This window comes from Musca vetustissima, unplaced genomic scaffold (genome assembly GCF_032173495.1).
Source record: "Musca vetustissima isolate MV318-11 ecotype Yass unplaced genomic scaffold, APGP_CSIRO_Mvet_v1 utg14521, whole genome shotgun sequence".
Taxonomy (NCBI): domain Eukaryota; kingdom Metazoa; phylum Arthropoda; class Insecta; order Diptera; family Muscidae; genus Musca; species Musca vetustissima.
The window spans coordinates 35,321-49,377 of record NW_026878878.1 but is presented as its reverse complement, the minus strand read 5'-3'; the positions used below and the strand labels follow the sequence as shown (position 1 = coordinate 49,377).

The 14,057-nt window shown below is 35.1% G+C and overlaps 2 protein-coding genes across 2 annotated transcripts; both read left to right on the top strand.

The window, feature by feature from the left end:
* Positions 1-201: 201 nt before the first annotated feature.
* LOC133323643 (M-phase inducer phosphatase) lies at positions 202-2,807 on the top strand. The gene is made up of 2 exons (XM_061532565.1): positions 202-350; positions 1,311-2,807. The coding sequence occupies exons 1-2, from the start codon at positions 295-297 to the stop codon at positions 2,755-2,757; spliced, it is 1,503 nt and encodes a 500-aa protein (XP_061388549.1). The 5' UTR covers positions 202-294; the 3' UTR covers positions 2,758-2,807.
* A 3,468-nt stretch (positions 2,808-6,275) lies between these two features.
* On the top strand, positions 6,276-10,534 carry LOC133323645 (uncharacterized). Its single transcript, XM_061532568.1, has 5 exons — positions 6,276-6,412; positions 6,488-8,129; positions 9,241-9,965; positions 10,122-10,318; positions 10,395-10,534. The coding sequence occupies exons 1-5, from the start codon at positions 6,276-6,278 to the stop codon at positions 10,532-10,534; spliced, it is 2,841 nt and encodes a 946-aa protein (XP_061388552.1).
* The last annotated feature ends 3,523 nt before the right edge of the window (positions 10,535-14,057 follow it).

Here is a 14,057-nt window from a genome sequence, read left to right as displayed (position 1 = left end):
TTAAACATAAAATTATTTGGATTAACTAAACAAACACAAAAAATTATGCTTAAAAACATTTGATAACACAAATATCAAATAAATTTGCAATATGAACTATTCTTAACACACCGCCACACATACAAAGAGACATACACTACTCTTAACAAAAAATAAAAAAATTGTGCATTATTATAAACATTTAACAAAAAACAAAAACAATCGCAAGTGAAAATTGTGTTTTAACAATTTTACAAAAACCAATTTAAACATTTTCATCAACACACATTAAAAACCAACACACACAAACACACAATGTTGTGGGAATCAATCATTGAAGAATCCGGAGATATTGCCATGGATTACCAAAGGTAAATATCAACAACAACAAGCCAAAAAACAAAAGTGTTTTATTTTGCAAAACTGTGGATTACCTGCAAAATTTAACAAAATACGCCTCTGTGTTCTGAAGCAAAAAAAAGATTTCCCAACTTCAACCTTCAAATGAAATCAAAAGTTTTTTAAAGCTCTCTCTCCAAATTGTGGAGCTTTACTCATGGTTGTGTTACTTCTTGGGGTTGGCTAACTGGCCGGCCCCACTCACACACCACTCATTCATTCATAAAACAACCGGTGTAATAACACAAAAAACCAACTATGTTCTCGACCTGACCCAATAATTGTCTTGGCCTGGCCATAAACACAATTTCTTGGCAAAGGCGGAACATCTGCCTATTATTTCATGCTTTGTTGCACTCCACAAAAGTTTTTTGGTGGTGGTGGCACTGCTGCACTAAAAAACTATCTCAAGAATAAGTGACTGAACTGACTTCACGGCAAATATTTTGTTTACATTTTTTTGTCGCTTGGCTGTTTCATTGGCCTTAATGTGATGTGTTAAACATCTGCACCGTTGGTTTCCTCAAAAACCCCTCAGTTTTTCTAATTTACAAAAATTCCAATTCCTCTTCCCTCATCGAAATTATGGGACAGCCGCCGCACATGGTGTGTGTAATACGCCAACAAAACACCAGCAAAGCAGCAGCAGCAACAACAATTTACAACCCTCGAGTTTAATGAACCCTCCTCTGAGTTTGGCCTCAGCATTTGTAGTCAACTCGGCACAGCTCAGTTGCATTTCTACCCTCAACATGATCGTACAGTTTTTAATTTTGTCTGCCGATTGTAGCAGCAAACGCTGCCTCACTCCTCATAGTCGTCCTTTGGAAATTTGCTTCATGTACATATTATTCTGCTTTGAAAACATTTTCAAAATATATTTCAAAGAAATATTTTACTAATTTATTTTTTTCTTTTTCTTCTATTTTTAGCTTCCAAATCCAAAGAAATACCCGCAATCCTTTGTCGCGCCGCTTGAACTTGGATGCTTCCATGCCAGACATGACCATGGATGAACTGTCTTTCTATGGTGAGGATCACTCCTCTCAAGATCGTCACTTCACCGCCAGTCCACAATTGATGGGTCTCTTGTCGCCTGAAGGCTCACCTGAACGCTTCCAAATTGTCGACAAATCCAGCAAATTCTTGCACAGCCGCAAAGCCTTGAACTTGAAATCATTGGCCTCGCAAAATGCCAAGAACACAGTCACCAGCTCAAACACTCCCTCAAAAGGCAGCTTCCGCGTTTTCCAAAGCATGTCCTCCACCGGTTCCATGGAATCATCTATGGATGATGAATACATGGAATTTTTCGATATGGAAAATCTTGAACCCCAACAACAACAAAACTTCCCCAGCGATTTGAGCTCACTGATCAGTGGCCAAATCATCAAGAATTCCCCCGTCAAAACTCCAGAAATGCGCCGCCCCTCAGTGAGACGTTGCTTGAGCATGACTGAAAACAACCAATACACCAAGACCCCCGAAAGTAGCCTAAATGCTGCCGCCAACAACAACAACTCAGCCTCCCGTCTGAATGGCAGCTTCAAGCGTCCCGAACCACCATCCACCACCTGCTCACCCATCCAAAGCAAACGCTACCGTGGCGATGAGAAAGAGAATTTGGATGGTTCATTCACTGGTCTGCAAAAGAACACCTCCCCCAGCTCCACAGCCGCTCCCCGCCCCAGCCTCCGCAAATGCATGTCAATGAACGATGCCGAAATCATGTCTGCCCTCAACCGTTCGGAAAACAATGACGAACCCGATTTAATCGGCGATTTCAGCAAACCCTATGTCTTGCCCTTGATCCCAGGCCGTCATCGTGATCTCAAATCGATTAGCAGTGAAACCGTAGCTCGTCTCTTGCGTGGTGAATTCGACGATAAAGTAGCCAACTACAGAATCATCGATTGCCGTTACCCATACGAATACGAGGGTGGTCACATCCGTGGCGCCAAGAACCTCTACACCCAAGAACAAATCATCGAAGAATTCTTGTCCCAACAAATGACTGAAATGCAACAAGCCCGCAACGAAGCCTCCGGCAACAAGCGCAATATCATCATCTTCCACTGTGAGTTCTCCTCCGAGCGTGGTCCCAAACTATCCCGTTTCTTGCGCAACTACGATCGCGCACGCAACACCAATGCCTACCCCGCTTTGGATTACCCCGAGGTATACTTGTTGCACAATGGCTACAAAGAGTTCTTTGAAAACCACATTGAGCTCTGCGAACCCCATGCCTACCGCCCCATGTTGGAACCCGCCTACAACGAAGAATACCGCATCTTCCGTGCCAAGTCAAAGTCATGGAATGGTGATTTGGGTGCCGGCACAACCCGCATGAAGAAGTCTCGTTCCCGTTTGATGCTGTAAATGGTGTGCCATCGCACCAACAGCCTGACTACTTGAACAACACCCGCCCACAAACAAACGCTAATCTATGTAAAAAATATTTGTCATTGTTATTGTCAGTTTTAGTTATTATTTGATTATTAGTTCGTTTTGTTGATTTTTATTTCTTGACCCCCCTCAACCACCAACGATCTTTTGAGACAATTTCCTAATTTTTTTATTTTGTATTAAATTTTATTTGCTGCAATTTATGATTGATTGTATTTGTAAAAAATCCTCAAAAAATTGTAGGAAGCTCAATTAAGAACCTCCCCAACCCATCCCCACCCACCTCTCTAGTATTTTATAAGAATTATTATTTATTTTATATAATTTTAGTTAATTTATAGAATTTGCATTTATTTTTTAGTCGTCTTTTTTTAGATACCACATTTTTAGTTGAATTTGTGTATAGTTTAAAATTTTCCCAATTCCAATTCATTCAAATTGTGTGCATTAGAATCATCAACCCCACCTCTCATCATCTGCCCCGCCCCAAAAAAAACATTAATCCCAAAAAAACACAAAGAAGCTTAAAATTTTAATTTTAACAAATCTTTCGTAAAGTTGAAAACTTTTTACGCACAATTACGCTTATTTTTTATGTTAATTCTATTTTTATTTAATTTTAATGATTTATTTTTATTTAAAGCAAAGCTTTTTTGTATCAAAAAATGCAATATAAGAAATTAAACAAAAATCGTCGAAAAGAAATTACAAAAAACCACAAAAAAAAATAATAAAAAAATGTTATGAAATATAAAACAATTGTCTTTTTTATTCTACTATTTTAAAATTGAAACATACCAGCATTTAAAAACAAATGGGAAACAATTTTTAAAAATAAAAAAATAAATGTTTTTAAAATTATTTAAATTAAATTGAAAATTCTTCAGTATCTACAAAACATTGTCTAATAATAAATAGATAATTGTTTTAAATATTTCAAATAATAAATTCATGTTTCTCATAAAAAACTCTTGAAAATTAAAATGAATTTTAATTAAATTTGAAAAAAAAATTAAAAAATAACTTATTTACAGTAAATTAAAATAATTTTAAATTTCTATATTTTCAATTAGTTATGAGAATGAAATTTTAATTTCCAATTATTTTTTCGATTTTATTGTAATTATTTTTCAAAATGCATATTATAATAAGCGTAGTTGTAATCGTATTAAATTAACAATTTACTTTTAAAAGAAATCACACTTGTCGCGGGGACATATATTTTTTGTATCTTTTTTTGTATTTATTTTCAAAAACAAAACTGTGATTTTATTTTCTAATTCATATTTTTTATTTAGCAATTATATAGGACCATCTCCAAATTGATTGATGGATTATTATATATATCCATGAACATGTATATTTTTTTAGGATTTCACTTTTAATTTTTATTTATGATTTCTTTATGTTTTTGTATTCGAAATACTCATATTCTACATAAAATGTGGGAATAGTAAAAATAAAATTATTTAAAAAAAATGTAATTTAAAAAGAGTTTTATTATAGAGAACGGTATTTGCATATTTTAAAATGGTTTGTATACAAATTTTATTTAAAGAATTTGAATAGCTTATTTAATGAACGTGTTGATTAAGTCGCGCCAAATCCTAGAAAAGACCCACGAAAAACACATCGAGACATTCCACCTATTCGTCGACTATAAAACCGCATTCGACAGTCCTATCCGTTCAGAGGTGTTTAAAGCCATGTCTGAATTTGGCATTCCTCCAAAATTAATTCGGCTATGCAGGATAACTTTAACTGGCACAGGATCAGCAGTTAAAGTCGGAAAGGACCTCTCGGAGCGCTTTAATACCGAACGAGGATTCAGACAAGGTGACAGTTTGTTGTGTGACCTTTTTAACATCCTGCTGGAAAAAGTCGTACGAGAGGCAAAGATGAACAGAAATGGGACCCTGTACTGCAAACAACACATGTTACTCGCCTACGCCGATAACATCGACATATTAGGGCGAACATTGTGAGCGGTAACAGCCACCTTTGAACAAATTGAGAAGGAGTCTGCCAAAGTGGGTCTGACAGTAAACGGCGAGAAGAGCAAGCTGATGGTATCAACGCGCAAGACGTCCAGTTGACTCAAACCAACTGTGGAACTTGAAAACTACAGCTTCGAGGTAGTCAAAGACTTTATATACCTTGGTACCGCCATAAATACAACTAATGACATCAGTTTTAAAATTCGGAGAAGGATAGTGTTGCTGCTATGGTCTGAGTAAGCAACTCAAAAGCAAGGTCAGGCCAAACTCACACTCTTCATCCTCTTTTGAGAATGGATGAAGATGCCCCAGCCCAAAAGGCATATAAAAGCGAACCAGCTGATGGTTCACGCAGAAGAGGAAGGCCACGAATAAGATGGAAAGATTAAGTGGAAGGCAACATTGCCGAAAATAGTCATTCAAATTGGAAAAACTGCGCCTAGAAATCTTTTTTAAGCTCGTCTTATGGAACGAAAGTTTTGTCACAAGCCAGCTAAGCTGATATCTACGTTAAGAGGTATAGGAAAATGGATGAACGAACATCTACATCGTCGATGTCGCATGCTTCGTAGTAGAATACATCTAATGTTTAACAGAATTATACACCCAAAACTTCATCTCTGAAGTAGGATCGCAACATCATTTAAACCTTTGCCACAGAAACCACCTAATTGGTCTCCGATCGAATTGACTTCCAGAATATGTATGTAATAACTATGTCTAAATATGGAATTTAAATTGTCTCAAAATAAATTACTAAGTGCATTATGAACAAATTATCTGGAGTTGTGTCATAATTCAATTAATCAAAACCATTTTTTTAATAATAACCCTTAATCCAGTTAATCAAAACCTTTTTTTTTAATTCCCTTGGTATATTTTTTAGTATCCCTCCCTTTTACATTCAATTACTAAGTGCATAATTAAATGTAAAAGGAAAAGACTGGGCAATGTGAAATATAAAATAAATAAAATATATTCCATATAAAATGCTTGCCATTATTATCATTATAAACTGTCCATCTTTGCATCGACAGGGCGACATCTGACGGAAAGTATCAACGTTTACATGAATTTGCTATCGACTAGTCAATTCCTTAGCACCAATGCAGCTCTGCCTATTTATAACTTCAATTTTTGTATATATTCGTAATATAAAAAAATTGTTAATATAATTCTATTTGAAATAGGTAGGCGACTTATATCAAGGAGAAATATTTATTAAAATATACACGTTGGGAACAAATTGCTTGCATTTTAATAAGCCTAAAAGCGTCCCGCCAATCTGCAATACAACTCTTTGATCACACATTACTCTATGCCCAAATGCAGCGCTGAAGAAGCAAACGGTATAAAGTGTAACAAAAGTTCCGTTATTCGACGCTCACATTTTCATCGCCATTCATTTTTGTGTGTTCCACGAGTAATTTTTTACTACGAAAATTCGCGTCTAAGCTTTAAAAGATTCGAATAGTATTGCGGAAAATATACGATATGTCGGAATTACCATGCTCCAAATGCCATCAACCCGGCAAATTTTATTGTGAGCGTTGTTTGGAGCCCTACTGCAGTTCGGATTGTCAAATTGGTGATTGGCAGGAACATAAAACGAAATGCTTTAAAATTCCGTAAGTAACATGCTTGGGAGCAAACTACCCACATACCCATTGGTACATACATATAGTAACTTTAAATTCCCTTTGCAGCAATCTCATACCCATTGTAAAGGCCACCAGTACTCTGAGCCTTAGAAGCGATACCTCATTTCGACGTTCGTATGGCGGGTCCAAGGAGAATATAAATGATACAAGGCGTAGCAACAATAGCACAAGCTTTGGCGGCTCGAAGGCACGCAATCCGATAGAATGTGGTGAAAACTGCACTGGGGCAAAACCCAAAAAACTTTTACAAGATGGAGATTTTACTCTGGTAACAAAATCGGCTGCTGCTACTTCAACACCAATCCCTACATCTGTAGATGTAACACCAACCCCACTTGGCAACATTGCCAATTTGGCAATCTCAAATCCCCCAGCAGCAGCAGTTAATGTAGAGAAACCAGCTAATTGGCGTATGCATTTTATCCCACCCAATGGTTACTTCGATGCCATTGTCCAATTTGTTGAAGAAGTCGAACATGCTAACAAACGCTTCTTATGGGTAACCGACATTAAATATGACGGACCCTTGCGGAAACTCTTGGCCGAAATAAATCGAAATATCAATCAACAAGAACCCTGTAAGGCTGAGTTCATATGCCCGGGAGCATTGGTGGCAGCTCCATTGGGAAAAATTCTATACCGAGCAGAAGTTTTAGATTGTTCCGCCCAGGCCCAGAAGGCAGATGTACGTCTAATCGATTATGGAAATGAATTGCGAGTTCCGTACAATCAACTATTTGCTCCCATACCGATAATGATAAATCTGAATGCCTACGCTTTTCGTGTTTGCTTGCGTGGTGATTGTGGTCCATTGGATTTAGAGACGGTATTGACGATTAAAGTAGTTGGGCAAAAACATTCCGATGGCTATTACAATGTGGAATGTAAAGAGAAGACCATACCCATGGAATTGCCGGTGGAACTGCTAACAAAGGAGAAATCATTGACTGTTGTTAAATACTTTGTTGATGGCCGACATGCCCTGTTACGTCTAAGTGGTATTGCGGAACTTGCTTCCTTGGATGAAGTTTTAAATTCAGAACAAACAATACAATATGAATTTGATAAAGTTCCCAGTGAGGGGACATTTGTGGCCGCCCGCACTAAACATGGTTGGAAACGTGCCCGTCTCTTGGCCTACTGGGAAAAGGGCCATGAGTTCTTAATTTACTCAATTGATGAGGGTTTCATAGCACGTTCACCACAAATCAAACGCATACCCACCGCCTTCTTATGTCATCCAATGCAAGTATTTGCCGTCTCCACAAGTTCGGCAGATTATATGCTATCCGAAACAATGTTGTCTACAGTTAAGAAATTGTCGATTCAATTATTGCCGGCGACTTCGGTAACTGCGGGAAAAGATTCCAAGACCCATTTGTCGTGTGCTCTATTTGAGGATGCACGAAAAATTGTCGATGTTGTCATCGCTTCAGTTTTCACGGGGTGTATTAAGGAATTGGACATTGATTTGTGGTATGATATACCCGGTCCTGGCTCATTTGTAACTGTCAGCCATGTTATCACATTTAAAGAGGTCTATATAGCCGCATTGGAAAGTAGAGATTACGAGAAAATATTTGATACCGAACAGCTGAAATGTGTTCCATTCGATAATGGGGATGAATTGAAAAAGGGCACAGTTGTTTTTATTCGCGATCAACAGGGAAATAACTATCGTGGTCAGGTAAGTTTGAAAGTCCACAATTTATTAGAAAAAATATTTTAACAATAAGGTTTGTTAATCATTGAGGTTTGTTAATCATTGATCGGTAGCTCTTTTCGAGAGTTATCGTGTGCACCAGCCGGACATTTGTAATTCTACTCCAAGTTGTCTGAAACGGATTTGATCCAAAGAAACATGGGGTCTAAAATCAATATTTCGATGAGGTACATTTTCACCGTATCAAAGTGTACATACCCTCATTAGCCACAAGGCTGAGGGTATAATGAATTAAACTAAGGTTTATTTATGGTAGAGTTCTTTTGATCGGATTATTCGTGGATAAAATACCGCCTTCATATATATTGTCAGCAATATCTTAAGGCTGCTAGACGCTTTTGCCAAACAATATTGATATTTTAGGTTCTCGAAGGCGAAAATACCTCAAACTACCAGACTTATTTCTCATTATAACCTTAACCCTAAAGCTAATGACGAAAATACGCCTCAAGGATAGATCGCTTTTTAGACAACAATAATCGTTGGTCCAACTTCGTTTCAATTGGCATCGATTTGGAAATATCCGTACGGTCCTGATTCAAATTTTTACATCGTCTTATTTCTTCCTAACATAAATCATGTCCGAAGATAGGCCATATCGTTCCACTCCTCTTATCACCACCTCAAAATAAATTCGGCCAAAATGTAGTTGAGCATTTTTATTACCGATCCCAGCTCGCGTTCAAAAAAAGGTCCTATCGGTGTACTTCTGGTATCTTCCTTACAAGGAGTCAACATTTTGGAAGTCTTCGTTTAACACATTTGAAATGTTTTCAAAAGAGAATGCTTAAATCTAAATGGAGTTCGAAAATTGGCCCTATCGGTATACTGCCTCTAGCACCTCCCTTAGAAATGGTACACATTTTGAAAGTCTTCGTTTAATACATGGACAAGTTTTGAAAAGGGAATGCTCTTCCCAAATTTATGGTCTGGGAATTTTCATTCATTTTATTTTGGAAGGGGAAATTCACTTAAACCAATGGTCAATCTTTTTTGTAATAAATGTTTCGAAATATCGTTTTACCCCTACTTCGGACAAATAAAAAATAAAATAAATAAATCTTTAAAATTTTAGATAATCGACTGCGAAAACAATAACTATCGAATTAAAAACGTTGACAAAGGTGGAGAATATAGTGTCGATCTTAAATGCCTCTATAAGCCAACAAATCTAATCCGTTATCTTCCTGTTCGCTGCGCACTAATTAAACTCATGTATTTATCAACGGTACCAACTCCAATTGCCTATAACAAAGCATTAACGTCGCTGGAGAAATGTATGGAAAATTCGGCAGAATTTGAAGTTTTTGCTGATAAGGAAAATACTGGAATTGATTTGTTATTCCGCACAAAAGAAAGACAATCGCTTTGTAAAAAATTATTACCACTTGTATTTGATGCAGCCGAAGTGCCATGCACAGTACCACTCTATAATAATCCGACCACACAACCAGCTCCACCAGAAATTCCAAAAAGAATTGTGGTGAATGAAAATCCACCCGCTACACTTACCCCACCCAATACTCCCATTACAACGGAATTGCCTACAGCAACTGCTGCTGCAGCAATGTCACCAAAAATTCTAACCCTTGATGATTTGGAAATTATACCCATACAGTGTGGAGAAAATGCTGAACTGTATACCTTGGATGCCACATCAATAGTGAATTTGGAGGGACCCTATATAACAGCGGCTGACTTTAATAACAAAACTTATTTGAGGAAATTGGAAGCCAGCCTGGCATTAGTTGCTGAATACTGTAATAGTCCCAAAGCTCCCAAGGGTGGTTATTCACCAAAGTGAATATTTAATTTAATGTAGTTTTTTGAATATTTTAAACAACAATACAACAATTATTTAAGCTCCTCTTTACACCTAGCATAAATTTGCATATATACATACAAATTAAGCTCTTACAATAATGTATTTTTGTGTTTGTATTTTTTTAATTTTAGAAAAATGGAATTATGTTTATCTGTATTCGCTGATGATGGCCAATGGTATCGTGCCATGTGTATAGATTCACAAAATGACATCTGTTTGGTATTATTCCTTGACTATGGTAATCTATCCAAGGTAAACAAAAAAGATATCATGCCAATGATACCGGAACTAATGTTTCCCTCAAATGCCAATATGGTTTATATTGAAGGTAAGTAATGGATGCCAAAACTTTAAATTGGAAATTATTTTATTTATAATTTGTTGTTTTTTATGTTATTTTACAGGTATAAAAACCAAGGAACAAGCTTTGAAATTTGCAAAATCCTTGCAATCGAATCCCATTATTAAAGCCCACGTAACTCATATTCCAGAGAGTGATGCATACCTTGCCAAGGTACATGATTTGGAGAAAATAATCGCTTAAACAGCGTTCGCCCTGCCCTGGTGGCACATATTTTATAAGCAATTTTATTTTGTATGTTTTTAAAACATATTGAATTTCGTTTATTTTTATTTTTTTAAGTTTTATCATTTATTTTATTTTACTTGACTACTTTTTGTATGCTGTAGCGAATCAAATTGAATTACATTTTGTTTTTTAATAAAAAAATATTGATTTTATTTTTTTCAAAGAAAAATGTGTTTTACTCAGGTATCAAAGTGAAGCGAAGGCCTTCAGAAATATAGGTGTGGATTTTTTAAAAATATTTTATGATGACTTATCAGATTAATAGGCGTGGTTGTTTTAATAATATTTTATGATGACTTATCAAATTAGTAGGCGTGGATATTTTAAGAATATTTTATGATGACCTATCAGATTAATAGCAGTGGATTTTTTTAAGAATATCTTCGGGATGTATTTTATTCTTTCAATACCTTTTGTATTTCATTTTATTGTTTCATGGACTTTTCTCTTAACCTGTCATGTATGTAGGATATAGCACAGGCTACCCAAATCGGCCGTACTTTTTTCTTTATATTTAACAACAAACTTTTTCGATATTTTACATATCTTTAAATGTTTATACAATATATGTAACGCCAATATGTAATAAAACTTTAGAATTTTATCTAAATATTTGTGCAAAAATTATGAAAATCGGTTAAGTAGTCGCTGAGTTATTTGCATTTGAATTCTACCTTGTTTTGAATTGCACCTTCTATTCGCTGCTGGGCGCCTATTACCCGAAAATGAAAAACCATACAAAAATCCGTTTTGTAAAAATGGGGAAAAATTGCTCTCAGTAATAGCAACTGTGTATGTATATGTAAAGTTGTGTTACATTAAATTTTGTGCCTAAAAGTATGCTATAAATAGCTTTACAAACCAGCACCGTTGTGAATGAGGAAAAAATTGCAATTTTTACAAAACCGATTTTTGTATGGTTTTTCATTTTCAGGTAATAGGGGCCCAGCACCGAACAGTAAGTGAGACTCGCAAGAAGGTAGAATTCAAATGCAAATAACTCAGCGAATACTTGACCGATTTTTATAAATTTTGCACATATGGTTAAAGGGAATTTTAAAGATTTATTACATATTAACAATGCATATATTAATTTATGTAACTTAAGAGAAAATTGACATTATGTGAAAGTTCAAAGATATTTAAAAAATCGACAAATTTTGTGGTTAAATGTTAACAAAACAATATAGGCAATTTGTGCAGGCTGTGCTATATCCTTATTATTGACATCGTAAAGGCCTCTTAAGTCAAAAAGCTAGGAAATGTTCAACTTTTTTGAAGGATTGTCAAACGATTAATTATTGATTTTTTAAACATTTTTTGGACGACAGTAAATACTGTTACCAATACTAAGCATGATCGTAGAGAAATAAAACAAAATATATTTTCAATGTTTTTTTATAAACTGTTGCAACTTTATTAGGGGTCAATTTAAAATCAAAGCTTTGGCAATAAAAAACATCAAATTAAAACAAAAGTCATACAACTGGAATAATTCCGAGTATTTTAAATGGTATGTTTAGCAGAGAAATGTATAGTTTTCACATAATTGAAATGAAGTAAAAAACATAATAGGAAATATGTAAATAGCAATAGCTGTTCTAAATAAGTTTTGCGTCATGCAGTTTTCTGAGCAATTCTTTGCTTTCAATAAATGTCACATCATCGAATATTTTGATGCTATCAACATTTAGTTTAGTAAAATTGTGCAGCTCTTTTTCCAAGAACTCGATTAAATCATCACTTAACTCCTGAGGAAGACCTACAAGAAATACAAAAAATAAATCATTTAATTAAATAAACATTTAGGAAAACTTTATAAAAAATATACCTTCAATTGCACACAAATTCGTGCAGCATGGTATGTTTAAGGACATGGGATAGCGTCTTATTGATGTGCTGGTCAGCTCACATTCATTGGTAAAATCTATATAGGCTACCAAAAATTTATCATCGTCTAGAACTTCGACCACTTTGCCACGATACCATTCCGATTCAAATTCAGCGATGCAATATTCATCAAGTCTGGAAAAAAGTAATAAATTGTTTGTAATACGATAATTGTTTGTGGCATTTTTTTTTAGCTTACTTTGGTTTGTAGGGCTGTCCCGAACCATTATAGTTTTGTAAAAACTTTTGTATTGCTTGTAATTTGTCACAGTCCTTTTCTAATATACAGCCAATATAACCACGAGCCACATAGGAATTGTCAACCACAACAATTTTAACATTTTTGGCTTTGGGATCGAATGGTATCGTTTCGAAAGGCTGAAATATATAAGAGTGAATTGGATTTAATTGAAACATATTAATAGGATTTTTAAGAATGTTTTTGATGAACTATTGAATAAAAAGTTGCCAGATTAATAGCGATGAGCGGTCAGATTAATAGACGATCATATTTTAAGAATTATTTTTGATACGCGATTTTTTAAGAATATTTTTTGATCAACTATCAGATGAATAGACATGGATTTTTTTAAAAATTTTTTTGATGAACTACCATATGAATAGGCGTGGATTTTTCAAGACTTTTTTTTTGATGAATAGGCGTGGATTTTTCAAGACTATTTTTTTGATGAATAGGCGTGGATTGTTCAAGACTATTTTTTTGATGGATAGGCGTGGATTTTTCAAGAATATTTGTTGATGAGCTATCAGATGAATATTCGTGGATTTTTTAAGAATATTTTTTGATGAGCTATCAGATGAATAGAGATTTTTTAGGAAAATTTTTTGATGAGCTATCAGATGAATAGCCGTGGATTTTTTAAGAAAATTTTTTGATGAGCTATTAGATGAATAGAGATTTTTAGGAAAATTTTTTGATGAGCTATCAGATGAATAGCCGTGGATTTTTTAAGAAAATTTTTTGATCAACTATCAGATGAATAGGCTTGGATCTTATTACAATATTTTCTAATGAACCTACAGACCAAATGGAGTGGATTTTTTAAGAATATCAGATTAATGTGTGTTTGATGATCACATTACAATATACTTACAGGTACCATACACGGTTTAGGTATTTGTCTTGGTGGCGGAGGTAAATTCTTCTTTTTACCACTGCTACCAGGTGAACAATTTTCACTTTCATTCTTTTCAGGTGTCTTCAATTCACTTTCCAACTTTTTCTGAGGTGTTATTTGGCTTTGGCCATTCACTTGTGCTGAGGAATTTAATTTATCCTCGTTGTTATCATTTGAGGTAGAAGATGTATTTTCGGCATCCTTTAAATTAAATTCTTGGCATATTGACAAAATTTCCGTATTTAGTAATTTTTCACTATCCATATGATACAGTTCAATATTGCCTCCCATCGAATCTGTGTCTACAACCCGCATCCTAAACTCTTTGCCAACATTTTGTGAAATGTGTTCAAGAAATTTCGTTTCCATGGAATAGATGGTAACATTGTGCAGTTGTACCATATGGACATAACATGGCAAACTTGACATTGAGCTAGATATTCGACGTA